At 46.7% G+C, this 22,660-nt stretch overlaps 1 protein-coding gene across 7 annotated transcripts in view; it reads right to left on the bottom strand.

Annotated features, from left to right (window-relative positions):
• Positions 1-22,660, bottom strand: part of SETBP1 (SET binding protein 1) — a 356,016-nt gene that overhangs the window by 177,211 nt on the left and 156,145 nt on the right. For all 7 annotated transcript variants that reach the window (XR_008998335.1, XM_036918712.2, XM_036918708.2 and 4 more), the window contains one exon: positions 2,089-2,142. Coding sequence is in view for 6 of the 7 variants with exons in the window: in XM_036918712.2 (XP_036774607.2) it covers positions 2,089-2,142 (54 nt within the window). In the remaining variant the exon portion in view is untranslated. The remainder of the gene's footprint in view (positions 1-2,088; positions 2,143-22,660) is intronic.

Below are 22,660 nucleotides of genomic sequence, written 5' to 3'. Positions count from 1 at the left end.
TGAAACCCAAAGAGAGAAGGGCAAAATCACAACAGAAGCCAGCAGTTTGGCACAATGGCCGCAAGCAGGCAGCCCAAAGCATGCTGGGCAGCATTCTCTTTCTGTTTGGAAAAGCACCCAAAAGTGTGGTGTGTACTTGAGACACATCCGGACCTCTTTGATTTAGGAACAACACTGCAGAATTAACTTTGATCAGGGCACTGCATTCTGGCCACAAGATTCCTGGGCTTCCTGGCCTCAGGAACATGCATCCTGAGGAGTGAAAAATACACATTTAAGCTTTCAGCCTTGGGAGTTGACACACAAATGGAATAATCCAGAAAGGTCAGACAGAACCAGGGGAGTGAGCCATCTGCACCAGCAACTGTGGGGGAATCTGTGGGGGAGCAGAGAAGCTGTCTTTCTAGGACCATGGCCTCTAATGTTACAGATTTCCCCAAATACATCTAACTTCTCCTTCCTTTAATAATTCACTTTAGATCTAATATCTAGAAATGTAGCTCAACAAACACGGAGAGAATATGATGGCTTCAGAAAGTAACAGTAACAAAACCACATACACACATGCATAACCCTTTTCCCCCCTTTACTTTTATAAATTTTCAGGTAAAAATAAATCTTTAGCTGGGATGCTACTGTGTGTGAGTCTAAGTGGGTGAGGTATAGGTAAATGTTGATTCTGTTTTTGTTCTATATTCCCTGAGCTCACCTGAAAGTTTGTGTGAATATGTGAAAAAGTATTTAAATTAATTATCAGTTTTCAGCAGTTGTCAAAAGGCTTACTAATTACCTATTTCTATAAACCTCATGGCATCCCTGATGGAAAGATCAACAAGCTATGTATGGTCAAAACTCCCCAAACCCCCAGAACCGATGTCAGGATTTCTCTGACTCGCACCCATGGGGCCCTTTGCTCTGCTCGCTCTCTCCCTTGAGGCCCTCTTGCCTTCCCCTCTCTGCTCTGGTCCCTAGCTCTCTGTGTTGTCTGGGCCACTGCCCATCAGGACTCTGGTCCTTAGGGTCCCGTGTAGTACAAAGGGGGCTCATAAGATGAACCCCACATAGCAGAGTGTAAGGAGGGCATGGTAGATCTTGGGGATAACACGTTTTTAAAGAAGAAAACATTCCCAGTGCATGGAATACTTGTTACTACAAAATACCTGCTCTACCCTGGAAATTCTCACCCATATGCTACAACACATCTCCCCACAAGGGTCCAGCACTGTGAGATCTTTAGGCAGGCATTGATTTGGGGAGTGACAGAAAGGTTCACATTGAAAGGGGGACAGGGGCAGGGACAGTGAGGGACAGACCACCACAGCTGTCTCTCTGGGCTTCTCTCTTTGTATTTGTGCTCTATGTACACTTAGGTCCATGGGAACACAAGGCCTGCTGTGTGTCCAGTGTGTATTTGTGTGCATGTGTGTTGCTGCCTATGTGTTTGTGGAGCAAATTCTCTTCAAGAGACCAGGAGGGTGATTTTCCTTCCTCACCACTGTCAAGGAAGTCCCCCAAGAGCCCCTGCCAGCGCCCTCTAGTGGTTTGCCCATGGCAACCTCCTAACAGCCTCTGGTCAAAGATAATAGTGGGCTGTTTCCTAAGATCATCAAAACTACCCAAGATCAGCAAAATGCAACCATCTGCCTCTGCAGGAGTCTGAGATTAGCCCAGCTGCCAGACCATGACTGCAAGGCATTTGCAACAAAGATTTCAGAAATGTGAGTATCCTGTCCCCAAAAAGAGAAACACAGGACAAACAGGGTCCCACCCCACTCTCTGCCTTTTGGGGTGAACCCTTTCCTGAGCCGGGTCACCCAACACCACACATCCTGAGCATTTTGGTTTACTTATTTTTCCCATTCTAATATATTTGGAGGGGGCAGAAAGAGACTGTTTTGTTTGTGATGAGCTGAGAGAGGAGGTGGAGGGAGAGGACAGGCTACAAGCCCATTGTCAAGGTTGGTTCTGTGAGTCAGAGAAGCTGGAAGTCCAAGGTGGGGATGTCTGTCCTGGAACCAACTTTGTTCATGACCAAACTATGGAATGTTTCACTCTCCTGAACCTCATAAAAGGATGAACGGAACTTACCTGTGGCTGAAATCCTTTGAGGTCACTGGCTGCAAGGTCACTGGCTGTGAGGAGCTGGAAAAGAACAAAGGAGTTTTCCTTAGTGATACTCCTCAAAGTTTGCATACAGTATCCCCAGGACAAATGGTCAGCAATGGACTTACCAGGTCCTAGACAGGAGCTGAGGAAGCAGAGAGGCAATGAGCAAGCCACAGGCTAGGAACCTCCACTCAGTGGTCTTGTTACCTTGCGCCCACCTCATCTCTGACCTCATCACCCCTTCTGCTACCCTCTCCTACCTTCTTTCTGTGCACCATCAATTCTTCAAAGAAACTTAAATTAGGGATCATGGACTATGTGTGGACTTCAGCAGGCCCACAGACTCCCTGAAGTTTTAAGCACAATTATGCATGAATCCATATACGACACACAATTCCATAGGGAGAGGGCCCTTGGCTTTCTTCTTACTATCAAAGTAGTCTGTGACACCGCAGGCTAAAGGGACAGTTAAAAGCCCATCTCCTCTGAGAGGGTTACTTTTCCTTCTTTTATTTTTAAAAATCAGACCTGTAAAAATGACCCTTCCCTCTTCTTAGTTACACATGACTCAGTTTCCCTTTATCATACATTGCCTTTGATCTTATATACTATTTTAGGTGTTCAGAACTTATGCCTCCAACTATCATGGACAAAATTATAAAAGTCAGGTTTATACAGTCCTAGATCTCTGAGGTTAATATTAAAGGGTAAAGTTAAGGTTTTAATTTTTTTGCATCCTCAGTGGACTCGTATGATTAATTAATAAAAGAATCACATTCTTTGTTGCTGCTCAAAAATGCCAGGGAAGTGTGGGATAAAGAGAGAAAGGGCAGATGCTTATTTTGATTCAAGCAGTGTGACTGCTAGCTTTGTTAGGCCTGGAGAGCGTTTGTGAAAAATAGGAACGATTTCATGTTTGCTGTAACAATATTTTGTTTGGTTCAAGAAAGAAAGGGAGTCATGCTGGGCTCCAGTGCCTCCAGCCTTCAGAAAAGCTCAACTGGGCTTTTTTTGCTTCTCTAAGTGACTTTGCCAAAAAAGATGCACAAAGTGGTGTTAACTCCAGGATAGAGCAGAAAGGAGGTGGAGGATATAAAAGTTGAACCTTTCTCTCCACCCAGTCCTGAGGCTAGACTCCCCATGGGCAAGGTGCCTAGGGAAGGTGGCACCATCCTGAGAGTGAGCCAGTTCGGCGCCTCTGTGTGTAATCCAACAGCCAGGCAGCAATCATTAGGGCGCTAGACTAGGCGGGAAGGGCCGAACATAATTGTAAGGCTTAGCCCCTGCCTTCCAAGAACCCACAATTTGCTCAAAGAGTAAGATATGTGTATGTCAGTGCATGCAGAGAGTAGTAGACTGTAAGGTTCAAACTGTGAACATAAGGCAAAAGAGGTCAGAGTGAGGTTGCTGAAATAAGATGGAGCTTGAGCTGAGCCTTGAAAATGTAAAGGTGGCAGGCGAGGCATTTCAGGAAGGGCAGTTGGAAGGACAAAGACATGGCAAAGAGGTTCACCCATCCCAGCACCCGTGCCATCTACTGATTGCCTTCTCCACATTCAGGAGAAGGGAGAGACTCATGGTACACAGCGGATCTCCTGGGTCCCCAGCACAGTGGTTCCTGATTTATATAGTTTTTCTCTTTTTATCTTCACAACTCCTTCCTGTGACAGAAAGTATCTTCCCTTGATGGATGGGAGAATTGAGACTTGCGGAAATTGAAAAGCATTTTCTAGGTGACACAGGTAGTACATGTCTTTGGGATTTAAAACCCAAACTGTATTATCCCAAAGCTCATCCTCCTCCTATAATATGATATCTCTGGATTAAAGCATGTGGGAGATGATGTGTTGAGGAGGCATGGTGCAGGAAGGAAGCCGAGAACTAGACCATTAGTCAAGTGAGCCACAGGCAGCAGCTGAAAGCGTGTGTCCCTATGAATGAATGATCCTCCACTGTCTCTTCTTTCCTGGCATTCTTACATACAGCTGGCAATGACCATCTACTTTTCAGAACTTACCAGTGCAGCCTAGGCTTCCAATGTGAGCTGAGCACAGGTTAGGGTGGAGCTGGGGAAGAGGGACAGAAAGGCTGGAGTGGGGTATGGGCATCGGAGTGACCTTTGCAAGGACAAGGCCATCAACGTATGTTAGCATAAAGAACTCAGATCTCAAGTTCTCCAGGCCCTGGGAGTCCAGTGGGTGGGTGCCTTCTACCATCTTTTAATAGAGTCAGTGAGTAGAGAGCCACATGAAATGCAAACATCTACTTCCTTCTAGTTATAAGATGCTGCTACTGAAACTTGACCTCAAGGGTGTTAAAAGCATCTGAACATATTCATTCACATGAGTGGTTTTGGGGGTGAGAAACGACCAGATCCACTTGTTTGATTGGAAATAAAGACATAGCATTATTGGCTATTATCTGTTAGGTTCCTAGTTCAACAAAGTTAGGATCTATCCCACACTCCCTGGAAAACTTGGATCCTATTTACCTTCTAAAAAGAAGCTAGATGCATGCAATTTAGTTCTTGATCATTTAAGGTTCTGTTTTGCGCTGTTTTATGTACTTTCTATCTTCTTTTTTTTTCACCTAACACAACCATGACCCTGAAAACCATAGTTTGTATCTTACGTAACTTCTGCATTCCTCAAAGTGATGAGAAGAGTCTGGACATACGATTAGTTGATAAATACCTGTTGGTCCAATGACTTGAAAGGAAAGTGGGGAATGCTGTCAACCGAGAGGCGAGGATTAGAGTGACAAGTGCTGAGCAGAGGAAAGAAGGGTGAGAGATGGCTTATGACACCCTCCAAGTCGACAAGAGGAAATGGCACTCAGCATCGAGAGCATTTCCTGCATGAAGTAGGCACTCAAATATTTGAATGAATTAATCAGCTCTGAGGACGGGAACAAGCTCTTTCTAACTGCTATAGGTTTTATGAGAGAATATTGGTTGATACTTCAGTGCAGGAGACACCAGGGTGAGTTGAAAGGAGGACAGGATGAAAGTGTGCATGAAGCCACTACGGGAAGGGGGAAGGGGGGCTCCTTCCTGTGGATGAAACAACAGTGTTCAGTGGGCCTGTGGCCTTTCAGACACATTAGCTTATCTGACGGTGGGTTGGGGGAGGCAGATGATCAGGTATGGTTATCAAGTAACTTCTAAAACTTGTGAATTCCTTACCTTGGGGATTCTGAACTATTTAATTTATAATCTAGTACACATTTCAGGTGTTATCTGCCCTGGGGAATCACCAAAGGCAAGTTTTGGGACCTCCTCTCTCAGGGGTTCCCAGGAGAACAGCACACAGAAGTCTGCCTTTCCTCAGCGCCCCCCTGGCCAGGACTCCCTGTCTGCCAGCTCCTGGGTTCCCTGTTCCAACCACATACATGAGCTTGTAGGCAAAACACAGCCCATGCTCCTTGAACACTCCACTTTCCAAAGCTGATTATTTCCCAGGCACTGACCCGTTCTGCACCCAGGAAAGGAGGAGGGCTGGTCCTGGAGCACTGAAGTGCAGGGCTCAGATGCGGATCAGAAATACAGGACAGAAGTCCTCCCGTATTTTGAAATTGAAGACCATTTAGATCTGGACCTCAACAAAGACTTCCAGTCACACAGCATCAGGACCGGAAGAAGAGAGTTGAAGGTCCCTGGGTAGATTAGGAAATCACTGTCCCCAGGGGGCTTAGGAACCATGTCTGCTGGAGAACTGGAACAGGGGAAGGTGGTGTAGACTGAGGGTCCCCACTGTGTCCATCTCTCCCTCCCTTCCACCAGAGCATCTCTGCTTTTCTTGTTCATGTACCCAAACTGATTTGGAATCAAGTTTTTTTTTCTGTGACTAAAACAAATTTAAAACTCCAGACTGACTCTTTATTTGCAGAAGTTGGTAAGTGACTTCTTGAAGATCACATTGCTAGTTAACAGCAACAGGGTCCCCTAACTACCAGTCCCTCTGCAGAAATCTCCACTAGTGACCATCTCAAGTCTAGTCCAATCTTAACAATCAGGCACAACCAGCTGCTGCCATCTGTTCTGAAGGTGGGATACGAAGATGTGCTCAGAACTCAGGGGAAACTGAGGCATGGGCAAGAAGAGACGAGCATGTCCCTCCACAAAGCACACTGCACTAAAAAGCACTGCATCAGATCCTCTCCAAACCATCCCCCTGTGCAGACGCTGTCCCATTGGAGAACTGTGCACGGCCCAGAGCAGCCTGGCTGTGTGGGGAGGGATTGAAGGCAGGGAGGCAGCAAGCAGGAAAACGAACTTGGCTGTAGCTCTGGGGACTTCAATCAGGCTGAAGTTAATGAAAAGGACCCTGCCTTTTTCCAGGATGGCTGAATGTCTGTACTGCTCCCAGTGAGAGGACTGAGCAGGCACTGGGGGAGAAAGGCAGACAGAATTACATTTAAAAGGCAAAGGAAGGAGGAAATTCTTTCATCTCCCTAGAGGAGCTGGGCAGTGTTCCTGTGGCCCATCTCAGGTCATTCTCATTCCTGACGCATCTTGCTGCTCTCTGGAAAGGTCCACATTCAAAGTACTATGATGATGATCCTGCTTTTCATTTCCATCTTTGAGGAGATGCAGTTTCTTTTTTGGCAAAAGTCTTTTTTGTCTTTTCAAGCCTCAGGTGTGGGTTGGTTGGGAGCAGGAAGGAGGACAAAGGGCTGGGTGGGGGGCCAGGGGGACAAGAAGAGCAATTCCTCAGTGTCTCAGGCAGGGTGCTCTGTCCCCAGCCCTGATCTTCGCCCGCCGCCTGTCTAAATGAGCCTCCTTCACTTTGCTTAGCAAAGTTGCCCCAGTGCGGCTGCACCAGCAGCCCCAGTGACCTCCATGGGCCTAGGACTTCCCTCAGCAGCTTCTTCCTACTTGCTAACTTTTAGAGCTTCTAAAACTTCCCTCAGAGGAGGTAGGGAGGCTGTGTGTCCTCCTGCCCCAGGAACATCACCGCCCCTCTGCGGGCCCCTCACCAATGAACATGTCATGTCTGGGCAGGGTGGGGCCCAATACCCCTACCAGTCCCTCAGGCTGACCCAGGATACATGCATCTGGGAAGGGGTGGGGGGGTCACTGACACAAAACAGGGGTGTGTGGTTCACACTGGATGTGTGGCCAGAAGGATTCTGACCTTGCAGACATGCAGCTGGACAAACTGAAGCCTGTTGCACTGGGAATCTCTAGGTCATTTGCTCTTTCCAGATATTTTCTCCCTTGTGGGCCAGAGAAACACATGGTGGCATGTGACATGGATGACATGTGACATGTGAGATGGACAGACGGATGGACGCATAGGTAAGTAGGCAGGTAGGTAAAGGAATAGACCAAAGATGGATTTGAAGAAAATATATGACCCATTTTCAAACTACCCTTAGAATAGCATCCTTTCATTAAATAGATTTCCACTTAACTCCCACCACCTTCAATTTGTGCCCCTTTCCCTTTCCTATTTTGTTGAAAATGATCTTTTTCTCCCTCTTTATTTTGTGAAGAATCACTTGCTTCTTACTTTAGCTATAGGATGGAACCTGAAGCCCACCCTGCCTATGCTCCTCAATCCACGAACGAGTTGGGGGCAGCCCACGTGGAAGGCAATGCCCCAGCAAGCCGCGAGAAACACCCAATCCCGGGGTGACTGAGGTTAGTGGCCAACCAGCCCCACTCTGTACCTCAACAAAAGGGCACTGGGGCCTGGAAAGACTGTGACTCACTGAATGGAAACCATATGTATGTGACCCTAGGAAAGCCTTAGACGCCCTAACAGGGTGTGGGGAGGGGAGTGGCTGGGAATTCTGAAAGGGAGGGGACAGAAGCGGGCAAGTCCGGGGTTAAGACAGAGAGAAGGGAAGGTGGCTACGGTGATTTCCACCAAGCAACAGGCTCTGCCCGCACCATCCATGAGCGAGCTCAGTCCTCCACCAGGACCACAGAAGGAAATGAAGAGGGCGGATGGGATGGAACCAAAGGGTTGCTCCTCCTCACAGGGGCAATAAAAGGGACTTGGCTATACAAAAGGGCATTAGTTAGACTTGGGGGAGAAAACCCCTGTGGTAGCCCCGGTTCTGGCCCAACTCACTACAGGATCTGCTATGGGCTCACTTGACCTACTCAGGTCTTGTTTTCCCACTTAGAGAGTGAATTCTATGTTCCCCCTGGCCCCATACATCTAGCACCATGAAGTGTCCCTCTCATTTCAGGAATAAAAAAGACATGGAACAGACTCTAGTTTCCTCTCTCCTCTTTTCCAACAACTCTCCCCCCAAAACACACATCTTTAAGAGGTTGTCTACACTGTCTGGAAGAATTTCTAATCAGGAGGACAGAAGAGAGGGCAGTGAGATAGACTTGCTCTGTTTCTATAATTGGTGTGCAAATAGGAATTCGGATAGACGGTCACTCAGACTGCTCCGCGGGCTCACTGTCCCGGTGAGACTGCAGTCACACCCACACCCGAGCTCAAGGTAACAACCTTACCACTCAGAAGACATGAGTCTACACTCAAGATGTGGGTTGGGTGGTGCAGAAGCCCAGCAGCCGGCTTCCCACTAGACTAAGAAGCAAGTTACACATTTGAAGCTGCCACCCAGGCTGGGCTGGTGTCCTTTTGCTAAATCCCCTCAGCCTTATGCAATTTTAAAGTTAAACCTGAAACCACTGATGGCTCCAGTCTTCACTTTGGGCTTCCTTCCCAAAGAGCAACAAGGATGACTAATAATAACTGAATATAACTCCTATCAAGCCTGGTCTTGATTGCTTCTATTTTCCTTTTATCACTTTAAATGATGGGTTCTAATATTTATAGGTGAGATCTGTAACAAATTCCCCTAGATATACAGCCAAAAGAGATTTACTTTTTTTTTCTAAAGAGTCTCTGCATAACCCTGCACATAGAAGCCATGATCTTTCAGCAGTGTGTAAGATCATGGGTGCTGTCCAAGTCAGAGCTATTTCAACATTTGGGTGCAAAGGTCTTTAATTCTTCCTCTTGCAAATTAGAGTTGTAACTATTGAGACTTAATGAAAGCCGAGGTTCTGAATGCCCTAATCTAGAACTCACTGAGGCAGTGAGTCTTATTGGAGGTTATTTGAACCTGGTGAACCCAGAGAAGCTCATTCTGCCCTTTTTGAATTCCCAGCAGAATTCTTTTTAAATGCCTTCTTCCTCAGACCAAGAAAACTGAATTTCATGGAGGGCATCTTGGGTCATGTTGGGATGTTTGTACAAAGGTACACCTGACATAAACTGGCATAAACATGGATGTCCATATCCCCACTTATTAAGCATTTAAGTAAAAAGTAGCTCAGGAGGGTTAAATCATTTCTGAAGTTACTCAATTAGTAGGCAGCAGAATGGCAATGGCACCTGCTTTGGCTGACTCAAATTCTTTTTCATGACATCATAATACTCTCTAAACTCCCTACAGTTTCTGGAATGTGATTAGAAGTTCTATCAAGTCCTCTATGATGTTTGTGACACTTCAAAATGAACATTGCACAGGAAACTTATAGAACGGTGGTTTTCCAAGGCTCTAAGAGCCCTGGATTGCAGAAAAGGGTCTTGGGGATTGTGAGGTGGGAGAGAGGAGGGAGCTGAGGTGGGGAGTTCCAGCTTCAACCACCTTATCTGGAAGAGCACAACTTTATTGACATTTTATATTGAACTTCCATGTTAAGATCTGTTTGATTTAAAGCTTTCTAAAAAAGAAAATTTTGAAAATTCTTATCTTATAAAGGAAGACCCCTACACAGGTGTGCAAGCCATGCACAGTGCTAACAGAATATACCTGGAGAAACAGAATTAACCTTTCCACCTCATTTTAACAACACACTACATACACCTCATTTTAAGAACACAGCCTTGAATATGTGCCATGAGTTACTCATTGGGAAAATGCTTCTTTCTCTTCCTTTCTTTACACTTTCTGCAAGCAGTGATGTCTGTCTGCTCTCTTCATCCAAAGTTCAACAAGCTGCACGCTTAAGAAAGCATCACTAATTTATCAGGAAAGGAAGGGGCTAACAATATGGTGCTTCTCAGGAACACAGTCTGGGCTGTAGGTCCTTTCCTTCAAACAAAATGAAGAAATCACACTGCAGGCATCTGTGGGCTGCTTCCAAAGTCCGTAAAGGGCCAATAAAGGAGGTTCCCCTCATTGAACATACGCCAAGCAAAGCTGGATGCCGAGGGAAAATCCAACCTCGTCTCCCTCTTTCCATCATTTACTGCATTTTTTCTTAAAACTGACCAGATAATCTGCTCACTTGGCTCCAAAACGAGTACAACAGCCTTCTAAAGCATCCCCTTGGTGACTCCCAGGAAACTGATTTACACCCCTAGGCTCACTCAGCAGCAGAGAATGACAAAGTCAGAAGGGGTTTGCTTCAGAGTATCTGAACACGGGAGTCCAAAGCTCTGCTTCTCAGCCCAGTGTAGCCAATTTGGCTGAGAATCTGGGTCCTTTGCGCCAAATCTGGAGCGATTAATCACAATTATAGGTGACTACCTAAAGGGATAATGTCATGCAGGATCCAGTGATAACTGAACCTTGTAGCTGCAGGGAGCCACAACTTCCGCACGCCTCAGGTAACATGGAAGAATCTCCTCCAGAAAGCCTGCCCTAAACTCTTGGCAATTATAATATGAAAAATAATTGACTTTTCAACTTTTTATCTATTATACAAAGTAGGTGCTTTGACTCTTATATCCCTCTTAATCTGTACTTTATCAATAGAGGATATTCTTATTTTCACTAGTTTATAGTTGAGCAAACTGAAGCTCAAACTGGTTAAAAACTCACCCAGGATTAAGAAGGCAAAAAGTGGCAGAAATGTAATCTGTACATAGCTCTGAATCTTGACAAGTCCAGTCTTCTGTCTAAGGCACCCATGACCACCTCAGGATTCCCTAAATGGAGTGGTGCTTTCTCCCTCCCTAGCCTGCCACAGAGTCAGCCCTGGCCCCAGGGATGCTGTTCCCACTGCTAGCTATGCTCTTGCTGACCCACCAGGCAGGTAGGGGCCAAGCCTCCCATCAGCCCCATGCAGCCCCACAGTGTAGACATCTAAGGTAATACCCTACTATCTTGATCTTCTCAAATTCCTCTGAACTTCAGTTGACTTTTCTCAAAGGAGCTTCATTCTCAAATCCAGGCTGAGCAAGGACTCACTAGAATCTGCAGGGTGCCCTGTGAATTGCTGAAACATTGTTACTTACCATGTGTATCTTCTCTCCCTAACCAAGTTTAATTCCTCTCCCTCCCTTCCTCCTTTCCATTTTTCCTTCAGGCTAATAAAGGCATGCCAGGTCCACGGATTCATCACAGATGCTGGGAATCCCCATGAACTATGAAATGCTTTTCAGGGATCAGCTCATATCATTAAACCCTCTCAAAAATCCCATAAGGCAGTACTACCCTCGTTTTATAAATGACAAAGCAGAAACTTAGCTACATTAAATATTATATTCAGAATTGTAGGATAGTGATTGACAGACCCAGAGAGCATGCTCAATTCCATCTGAAACCAAAGCCTATACTCTTAATTATACCATGTGTATAGCACTGCCAGCAATCTAAATGCTGTCATGGGTAACCTCATCCCATCTAGAAAAGATCTCTGCCTTTTAGGGATGAGGTCCAAGACACAGTAAGATAAGCATTTATAAAAAAGGGGGACCAATAACGGGAGGGGAAGGTGGCATCCCAAGGAAGACTAATGCCATTATGATCATGTAGTTGAGCACTTTGAATAATAAAGGACAAGAGGAAAGCCCAAGGATGCCATCTCTTTTACTACAGGTATGACACATGTAATTATGTCCTCTTCCAACATAACATGAGAACTAGAAGGAACACAAGTAGTAAGGACCTGACAGGATTAAGGAGCTGGACAGGAAGAGGCAAGGTCTTCAGGGAAGACAGAGAGACATCTTCACCAAAGATAAGAATTCTTTCTCTTATTTGCAAGAAACAACATTCACAACACAGGAATTTAAAAGACAGCTTTTGTTTACCAAATACCTCTGCTTATGGTTTTCATCAGAAAGATTACTCAGTATTTTTAAGGAAGGAAGATCAGATCATTTGCTTATTTATTTTAATTAACCAAGTGGAACCTGCTAGTTTATACACTTTGCTATTGTTTGAAATGAAAATCTCTTTGAATTGCTATTTGAAAGATGCACAACCATTGTGCAATATCTTTTACAAATGGTCCTGCTCATGCATTAGTGTTACAGGCATTGTAAGTACTGAGCTCTTTGAAGACCAAGACATCTGGCTGTTTCCAGAATGATTCTTCGGGGTCTGTCAGAGCTTCTAAAGATGTTCCCCAGTTAATAGCAAGCCAACAAAACACCCTGGGAAAAGAGGACTACATTCCTAGCATGACAACTTTGAAGGAGGCATGGCTCTTTGGAATATATACATCCTGTTACTGTGTAAAAAAATCTGTCCCTCTTGTATTTCATATAGGAGTTCTGGAAACATCTGGTTCACCAGTAGCTCCTCTTTGCTGAAGTATGTATGTATCTGGTTATGTTTCACTGCAGTCCCGCCTTGACCACAGTTTGCTAAAAATGGTTTCTTGTGATTTCACTGTGAAGAACAAGAAGACCATCTCATACAGGGTGGAAAACAGAAGTTTCCTTCTCATCAAAATGACTCAGTCAGATGTGGATCATGTTTCCCTGGACCTCTTTTCCAAATAAGAACCTCTTAAATTGTTCTCCCTGAATTCACACATGTGCCTGAATCATAGTCTATCCATTTTTTAATAAACCTGTTCAGAATTGATCGCTGGTTCAGTTGAGAGATGTCTCTCTGTGCATTGCCCACTGGGTTGGAGCAAAATGAATGTAACACACAGATGCTACATCAGCAGGACTGGAAGCAGCTGCTAACTCAGTCTGAGGCCCCTCTGGTAATCATATATCCGAACCCTTTATTTATAGCACAAATGAAAGGCCTACCACAGGGACGGTGACGTTTACTTTTGCAGCCATGCTTGGCAACTCACTGGTAGTGTGACCTTGGGCAAGTCATATCCCTGTCTGGCCCTTAGTATTCCCCACTTCTAACATGAGGAACTGCAAAATTACCTCATGATCTGACAGCCTGTCAATGTGGGAAAGGCCATGGCTAGCCCTGCCTCTCACCAAAGGCATTACCAGGCCTCACAAATGGGCCATTGCAAAGAGCACCTGGGGGAACAAAGCACCAACAGCACAAACGCTAGAATGGTGGCATGGTACCTGGGCACAACTGAGGAGTTGGTGAAGCCTAAGTGTATCTTTAGGAGAATCCATGCCCTCCTTCTCTTGCTGGTATTTCAGAGTAAGTAGGTCTCTTGTTTCTCTCCATATTTCTCCTACTGAAACCTGGTTTTAGGAAATTTCCACTGTCAGTTACACCATAATCACTGTGCAACTATTCTCATGATAGCTACTTGCTGTGCTTTACTTCTAACCAGGCCAGAAAAATTGGAGTTCCATGTCTTTTGATGAAAAGAAATTCCAGATCTAAGCAAACTTCGCTACAAATAGAGGTGAGGTCCATAATCTGGATGGCAGAATGGCCATTGCTACATGGAGAGTTACACGAAGCAAGCCGGGCTCTGGGATAGAAGAGGGGCAGGAGAGTGGGAAAACCACATTAAAGGAAAGGCATACACATGTCAACAGCAGTGGCCCAATTTCCCCATACACCCTGCGGTTCTCCTTGACCTCGTGGGATATTAACAAGCTCCCTAATTCTAAGACACACAAGTTTATTTCCACATAGAAGTTTAAAACAGCCCTATTGAAAATAGGGCTGCCTTTTAATTTATTTAACCAGTATAACTGATGGGGTGCAAAATGGCAGTTGTTCACCATAGCCACGCCATAGGGAATATTGCCTTATTTCAAGGTATAGTGTTTTTATTGTAACAAGAATGGTAAAGTATGAGACTGATAAAATACCTTTATTCCTTAGACCTAAAAACATATCAAATGATGATCCCACTTAATCATCCCATCAACAGTGAAAAACAGGAAGGGACAGAAACTATCTTGCTTATTTGACAGATGAAGGAAATGAGGCAAAAATTCAGTCAGTGACTTGCCCAGGGACAAGTTCTTGGCTTTAGAAGTCTTAGCATGGAAAGTAGCTTGGGGGGTGGGGGGTTGGTGATTCTCCAGATGGCCTCCCTCCAATGCAGGAATCCCCTTCTCCAACGTCCCTGACAGATGGACACCTGGCTTTGGAGGAAGCAGCACTTGCTATTTTAGTCCTCTAGCAATAGTCTGTAGCAAGTTCTACCTTTATTCAGTTGAAATATGCCTCTCTGAAACTCACCCCTTAGTCCTAACAGGAACTAACTGGCTTTTTTTTCTTTAACCACCATGCTCTTCCTGTTAAATAGGGGATGTGAACCCATTTTACAGATGAGGAAACAGATGAACTAATCAACTCACTCCAGGCCCCACACCTCAAGTGAGAGCAGAGGATTCCAGACTCCCCTTTCTGCTGTGTTCTCTGGTCCTGCCCACCTGCACACACTACAGTGTGCTTTGTCCTGCCACTGGCCCTAACCGACACAGCTGGTGACAGGTATCAGGCCCTTACATGCCCTGGTGGAAAAATCTCAAGAGCTTTCAGCTCTTCTTCCCTGATACGGTTCCCCGTGTCACCACCATCCAGCTTACAAAGGCCTCCCTCAAAAGGCAGGCGGCTCTCAGATCTGGGCACACTATGCCAAGGTTACTAACTAGTCCTGGGATGGAAAATCACTCACTATATCTGACTCTGGGGAGAAAAAAAGGCCTCGATGGAAGGCATCTGCCAATTTTCAGAGTGTAAGTACTCCCTCAATTTCCAGCTACTGACTGGAAGACATGACTGAAGGTTTGGCAATAGATGCGCCCGCTGACTCTCCCCACCATGAGGTGCTGTGCCCGTGAGCCTGCCTGCTTAAGACCACTGACAACCGGACCAAACTCAGGCCGTGTGACTTGCATGGATGGGACATCCCAACAAGCTCAGAGATTAATGTGTGCTCTGTGCACATCGGGGTGTGACGTAAGCCAGGCTTTTGAGTGGAGTAAACGTGAAGGATGCTGACATCCATCCAATAGATTCATTCAATAAATACTTATTATTCTAGGAACTGGGTAGTAAAAAAAAACAAGAGAAAACAAAAAAAGTCCCTATTTTCAATGATACAGACAAGAAAGTAAAATGATAACAAGAACATCAATAATGATATAAACTGTCATTTGTAAAACTATAAGAAAAATAAAGCAGAAGAACGGGGCTGAGTGGGGGAGGTAGTGCTTTAAATAAGCTGGTCAGGGAGGGCCTCCCTGAAGAGTGAATATTTGAGTAGAGACCCGAGCGATGTGAGGGACTGAACCATGTGACATCTGGCAGAAGAGCAATGGAAACAGAGGGGACACAATGTGCAGTTACTGACATGAGTGTGTGCGCAACGTGTCGGTGGAATAGCACAGAGATTGGTGCAGCTGGAGCAGGGTAAGCAGCGGGGACAGTGGTCAGAGATGAGAGCAGTCTGGTGGGGTCACACAGAGCCATTATTAGTCCAGCAGTTTAGGACACAGTGCTTCCCTCTAAAGGATATGGGAATGTCACGGAGAGGAGCAGGTGCAGGGCGTGATTTGAGTTACACTGTGAAAGTGCCCCCTGCCTGCCATGTGGAGGACAGCCCCCGGGGTGTGCTGACACACTAGCTCTGGAGTGAGAGGGAAAAGGTGGGGTGAAGGATGATGCCAAGGTTTTTGGTCTAAGAATTTGGGAGAATGGTGATCGTTTGGTAAAAGTTAAGAAGATGGGGGTGGGAGGTGGTGTAGGCATGTTCAGTACCCCATCAACATCTTGGTGTGGCTGCGAACAAAGAGCTTCCATGCAGAATATTAAGCGTAATCAAAGTGTATTTGTGGGCTAATGTGCAACTTCTCCTGGTTAGAATACAAGGTAGGCTGAGGACGTCTTGGGCCAGGAGACTTGAAAGGTGTTTGAGATTTACCCACCTCGTAGGCTGCCTTGAGGAATCAGCACAACTGGGAACTCAAGAGGACCCTAAGGGAATCTCGGATAAATTCAGTGCATCTGCTTGCTATAGATGGAATGTCTGTGCCCCTGCCCCAAACTCCTATGTGAAGTCCTGACCCCAAGGTGAGGGCCCACTTGGGAATGGAATCTGAAGGCAGGCCCTCGGGAGGCAATTCGGTCATGAGGGTGGAGCCTGCAACCAAGAGATAAGGCAGTTCCCTCAGCACATACCAAGTTGGCCAGCAACTTGATCCAGAACTGTGAGAAATGTCTGTTGTTTATAAGCAACCTAGGCTGTGGTATTTTGTTACTGCAGCTGAACAGACTAAGGGAGTGTTAAACATGTGCCTGTTAAACATCTGTATCCTGGTTGAAATTGTTAAGTGTGAGTTTTTTGGACCCCCGCTTGTGCATGCCTGTCTGAATTTCAACATTGTCTTACTGGGCCCACGTGACTTGTCATGTATCCTGCATTCTGAGGATATGTCAATGAACAAATAAGATACAGTTCCTGTCTTCATGGGACCTGAGAGTCTAGTTGGGGATCTTGGAAAACAAAAATCAATGTCATTTAGAGTCATGATAGGTTCAAGAAAAAGAAGTATGGGTACAAGAGAGTTAATGGGGAGAGATCTGATTTAGGCTTTGGGGCTGGTCTGGGAAGGCTTTCCTGAAGAAGCAATGATTAAGCTGAGCTTGGAAGGATGAGCAGACGTTGCTAAGCAGAGAGCTGTAGCATCATGCTCAAAGGCCTGAAGCAGGAAAATTACTTGCAAATTGGAATGGCCCCTCCAATCTGCAGTGTGAAAAGAAAGCTAGATTGAGGTCAGGACTCCTGAATTCGAATCCCAGTCCTCTCATTACGTAGCGCTCTGACCTTGCTCAGTCACTGACCATCCCCAGTGCTCCCTTTAGTAACCTGTGAAGTGGGAATGCAGATGAGGCAATGTGCTCTGCAAAGTAACACGTGCTGGACTCAACCAGAGTCAAGGTCAGTTACTCACTTCCTAGCAGCTTCATCCTAAGCCTGTTTTCTTATCCATGAAGGTGAAGAACATTCACTACCTTGTAGGCATGTCTGGAGGATGGCATGCCTGCCTGCCTGTAAGGAGCTAAGAAGTCAGCATTTCATAAGTGTGGGTTGCTTTCCTCTTTGTAAGATCTTTCAGGGGTGTGGTGAGGCGCAATGTGGACCTTTTAAATGCATGGTACCCCATCCACGGATGGGATGGCTGGCATTAAACTTCCCACCCGTTCCTCTCCCTTGCCTGCCCTCAAGCCCATGACCATTCAAAATCCTTTCACATGGGAGGGTTGTAGGCTTTGGCTGTGGCTTTGCTATGGCTCGGTTTTAAATGGTCACCTCAGCATATAGTTGACAACCTGCCTTCCTGGGCTGAGGGCAAGGGTGGGCAGGAGGCAGTTGCAAACACTGGCTCTTCTGCAGAGGCTTTTATTAGAAACAGGGGATTCCCCATTGCTCTTTCAAACTCTTTTGGCCAAACATTAAATGCCTCAAGGTCAAATTTATTAGTGCATCTAAGAGCCCTGAGAACTCTTGGCTTTGGTAGCGAATCCTTCTTCCCTCCCTTCCCTCCCTTGAGCCTTGCAATTTAGCCAAGGGAGCTGCTCACACCCCACCAACCCCAGAGTGGTTCAATCTGCAGACAAATATAGACACAAGCGGACACTGCTTTCACGGAGCATCATCAGAAGTGAGATATGCTCAGGACATTCTCCAAAGAGGGGAAGACGAGCTGGTAGCTGATTACATGACAGAATGACAGAGCTTAGGCAAGTCCCCAAGGATGCACACAAAAGCACCCAGGAAAAGCTCTGTATTTGCCTGAATTTCTGCTTCCTTATTTCTAAAAGAGGTCTGAAACTCCTGACTAGCTCACAGGATTTGTGAGAAAATAAAACGGGGTGGGGGGCCATGAAGGTTCTTCATGCCTGTTTTACAAATGAAGGATATTACTGAGGATGTTATTAATTCTACTGTCTCTGACGGGCCAGATGACCAGATGTGGGGCATGGCTGCAGTGGGGGCCGGGGGTGTGTGTGGCACTGGACTCTGTGTGTCTGGCTGCTCCTGAGTTAGACTTGGGATTCATCTCATTGGAGCAGCTGCTGTTTAACCCATGGCTCCACAACTTGCCTCATGGGGATACGGAGGGAACAGGCTGAACTGGCAAAGGGTGGAGCATGCAGGGTGGGTGGCCATGGGGGTATCTTGACAGACTCAAGATACCACTGGGGCTGGCTAAATGCAGGGCCTGTGCGAGCTGCCTCGGTTTCCCCTGTGTCCCTCAGCAGAGCCCCCCGCCTGAAGGGGACCCTGAGGGAGGTGGAATGGGGGTGGGGCAGAGCCCTGGGCTGCAGCCTCTGGGCTTGTGCTGGTGCATCTCATTATTGAACAGGCACGAATCAAAGCAGCCCTGTGCAGCTGCTGTCCTGTTTAATCCATTTGTAATCAAAAATGATTAGCATGGATGCCTCAGTGCTGAGGTTATTGTGTGTGTGATCAAAGCCGCGGCTCCTGCCCGCTTCCCAGAGCTGCCTGCACCTGGGAGGGCATGGAAGACCGTGAGCCTGGCGCCTGTGGCAGGCAGGGCTGGCAGTCCCGAGGGGTGTGGGCTCTCAGAGCAGAATCTGGTAGCAGCAAGTACGGCCTTGCCTGCATGAGGCTCAGAGCAGTGGAAAGGTCCCTGGGGGAGGCCCGTGACCCAGGTCTCTCCTCAGGAGGCTGGCATCCCAGCCTAGAGACATGAGAGAGCAGGTGGAGCCAGGGAGGTGGAGGGCAGGCAGGGCTCACTCAGTGTTACACTCCTGAGGGATTCTTAAACGCCCTCATTTTACAGAACAGAACAGAGACCCAGAAAAAGGAAGCATGGGATATGCCTGGCAGGCACGTGTGTGTGTGTGTGTGTGTGTGTGTGTGTGTGTGTGTGTGTTTAGGGGAGGAAAGAGAGAAAGAAGAGGTAAGAGGCCAGGAGGAAGGTGCCCCAGGTGGACACATATCACAAAAGGACACATATTGCAAGCTGATGCTGAGAGAAGGAAGACCGCCGAGCCTGAGGAGGCAACGTGGGAAGGGGCGTCCAGATGTTCCAGACCTTGAAAGGTTTAGATATTGCTTCCCACAATCTAGCTCTGGTAACCTGGCCACATCTCCCCCAAAACAGTGAAATCCCAGTCCAGCTCTCTTCTTCCATTTGTAAATTCTACATGAATAAAGCTTGATAGCCTGCTTCTCTCTGGAAGTCCAGGTTATGGACATCATGAAGATCTAAAATGAAGGCTCAACTGTTTCAAGCAGCTTTCCCGGACCCCTTCTCTGAACTGCTTCGACGGTGCTGGTCCGTATCACTCCCCTGACGCTTGGCATGCACGGTCCTGATCACTCCCAGATTGACAGAGAAGTAATGCCTTTGACTCCTGGAAGACTATGACAGGGACATCGGTGGCAATGCGCGCAGAGCCTTGCTGCGTCGGCGGGACTGAGGAAGCACGCCGCCCTACCGCTGCTTGGGGCAGAAACCACCCAGGAGGGGCGTCATTTTGTCACGGTTAGTGAGGCTGCCTAGAGGGGCTCCGTTTCCGCCAGTTCTCAAGGGCCACAGAGAGGAAACGAACAGGGGGCTGGGGGCGGGGCAAGTTGGGGAAATGAGCCAAGAAGCTTCCTCTATACAAAAAGGTTGCCCCAGAGCAAAGAGGCGGGGGCTCCTCATTCCCACTGCCAGCGTGAGACATCACCCGGGCCTCGTTAATGGCTCGTACACATGGCCTGGGTGCTTGGCAACACGGATGGCACTGGCCCCCTTGCGCTAGGGCGGATTCTAATGTCCCCAAATGGAGAAGAGTCTTCTGGGAATTGCACGCATTTTTGAAGATCTCATCGGTACTTGGGATGCAAATTCCACACCCTGTCATGAGTTAAGGCTACAGTTTTCACTACTGATTTAGGGGAAAAACACCCCAGATCCACTATGTATACCACAGGATCCTTCACACCAAGAATGACCAAGTTTGGGAGGCGAGAGCTAAGTGGGAAGATTTGCAAGCAATTTAGAAACATTTATGAGGGAACCCAATACCAAGGGAACTAATCTTTCTCCTGCTGAGTTCTTTGTCACGCTGGAAGATAACTGAATATTCCAAAGGTATAAAAAAATAAATAACTCCCTGATATGGAACAGGGAACTGATGGTATATAACTGGCCCTTATGTGATAAACTCTCACATGTGCTGGGTTCCTCATACAAATCTTATTTATTTCTCACAACCTTTTTTCTGAGTAGGCATCAGTAATCCCATTTTGAAGATAATGAATCTGAGTTTGGGTGAGGTTAAGTCATTTTCTGAAGATCACATGGTAAAAAAGTGACTAAGTTCAGAGCTGGACTCCCTCTTGACGCCTGTCGCCCTGGTGCCACAGCTGGCACACGCTTCTCCATGGCCTTCACCCCCTCTGGCTCAGCCCCACTTGGGAGAGGCGGTACGTGGTGCACAGAAGCCACGAGGCACAGGCAGAGCCCGGGCGCCACATGCCCACCTCATCTCTGCTCACTCACACTTCAGTAACTTGCCAAACAAGCAAAGCCTCCCGGCTTCTAATGTGCTGGAAGACACATTAGAGCAAATTTAAATTGAATCCTCTCATTTTACAGATTAGTGAATTGAAGCTCTAAAAGGTTAATCACCTGCTCAACACAAGGCTAGCTTACGATAGGCCCAGGCTTAAAACCCATCTCTGACTCTCAGTTCAATGCCATTTTTACTGAATCGTGGGATCTGACAGTAAAACAGTGACTGGGAAGTGGGGGCGTGGAGGTGTCTGGCTTGTTGGCACTGGTATTGCGAGGACAACACTCTACTTCAAATGCCCAGAGGTTTTTTTTACTAATATGCTCCCAACAAGGGGCACATCCTCCTCCTCGTGCCAACCTCCTCCTCCCAGCAGCAGACCAGGGTGGCTCCACCATAGGTTCCTATTCAGGACAGAACACATTGCATCCATGTGGCCTTTACAAAGCTACAATACCAAGCACTAGCAATAAATGCAGGAGATTGGGGAGAGCAGGTGGAGATCTTCCTCTGTGATTTTTTGAGAATTCACAATTTCAGCTTAATTTGTAATAGATAGTGAGTGGAAAGAAACTGACAACAGGGCCATCAGCTATTCTGTTAGTAACACTGGAGGCCATGGCACTCCAATATGACTAGAGCCATCTGTCCAATGCACAGAGTGACCTTTGGCCCCATCCTTGGAGAAATGTAATTCTCTTCATGTCTCTTTCTGTCCATGGGGAGTTAGGAACCAGAGCTGCCAGAATAATCAGAAGGCTTCCTAATGACAATACTCAAACAAGCAGAGATTACGCACTGTCAGAAATGTAATCTGCAACTTGTCTCATCTGTTTCATTGGGTTTGAATTTTTTAAACCACCTCTTCAGGAAGAAACAAGACATTTGGAGGCCTCTCCTGTTCTTGTACCTAGAGATGTATTTATCTTCTTCACCTTAAATGCCAGGGGAAAAATTAGAAATGTGGCCATTTCAGAGGCATTCCAGTTTTGTGACTTCTAGCCCATCATGTGTGCATACATGTCTTTTCTAGATACATAACCAAACATGGATTAGCTATGTGTACAGTCTCTCCAAGCAAAGACAGCTTCTCTGCATGCTACTCCCGGGCCTTTGTTGACACTTCCGTAGCGGGCACTGGCCCATGTGTGCTGGCCCGCCACACAGCCTCGGTGATGCTCATTCCACCCCCTGCTCTAATACCCTCGGGTGGCTTTCAATCATTTCCAGTAACATCTGCAATCCTTGCCACGGCCTTGAAACTGACCACGGTTTTCCAGCCCTCCACAGACTGGCTGAGCTCTGCCCGCATCTCCACCCCCTGGACCATCCCCTCCCACCCCCTGGACCATTGGCTCACTCAGCTCCAGTCACAGTGGCCTGTGTTGTTCCCTTCACACAGTAGTTTGTGATCCTACTTACCTGCACTGTAGAATCACTTGGTGAGTTTTGCACAAGCACACACTCCAGAGATTTTAATATGGTCCATCCATGGTAAGGTCTGACCCTAGAAAGTTTTTTTAATTTTTTTTTTATTTTCCAGGGTGATTATTATGTTGAACCATGGTTAAGGACTCAGGCATTTGCACTGCTGTTCTCTGGGACTTCTCTGCAACTCCCTTTCCTGGCAGGCCTGTCTGCTCTCTTACCAACCAGTGCAGGCATGATGTGTATCAGAGAGGCCGTCCTGGCTACTCTCTCCACATCAGCACTACTTCTCCTCTGTTGTTTTCATTCTCTGGACCTGTTTTATCTTTCTTTGTACATTTATCTGACATTTTAGTATGTATCTGTTAATTCATTAATTGTCTGTCTTCCTTCTCCTACCCGCTGTCCATCCTACTTCAGTGTAAACTCCCCAAAGTGCTCAGACTTGCCTATTCTACCCTCCACTCCATCCCAAAGGGGCTCGGCC

This window comes from Manis pentadactyla, chromosome 6 (genome assembly GCF_030020395.1).
Source record: "Manis pentadactyla isolate mManPen7 chromosome 6, mManPen7.hap1, whole genome shotgun sequence".
Classification (NCBI taxonomy): Eukaryota; Metazoa; Chordata; class Mammalia; order Pholidota; family Manidae; genus Manis; species Manis pentadactyla.
The sequence above is the reverse complement of the archived record's forward strand: the minus strand, read 5'-3'. Positions and strand labels throughout refer to the sequence as shown.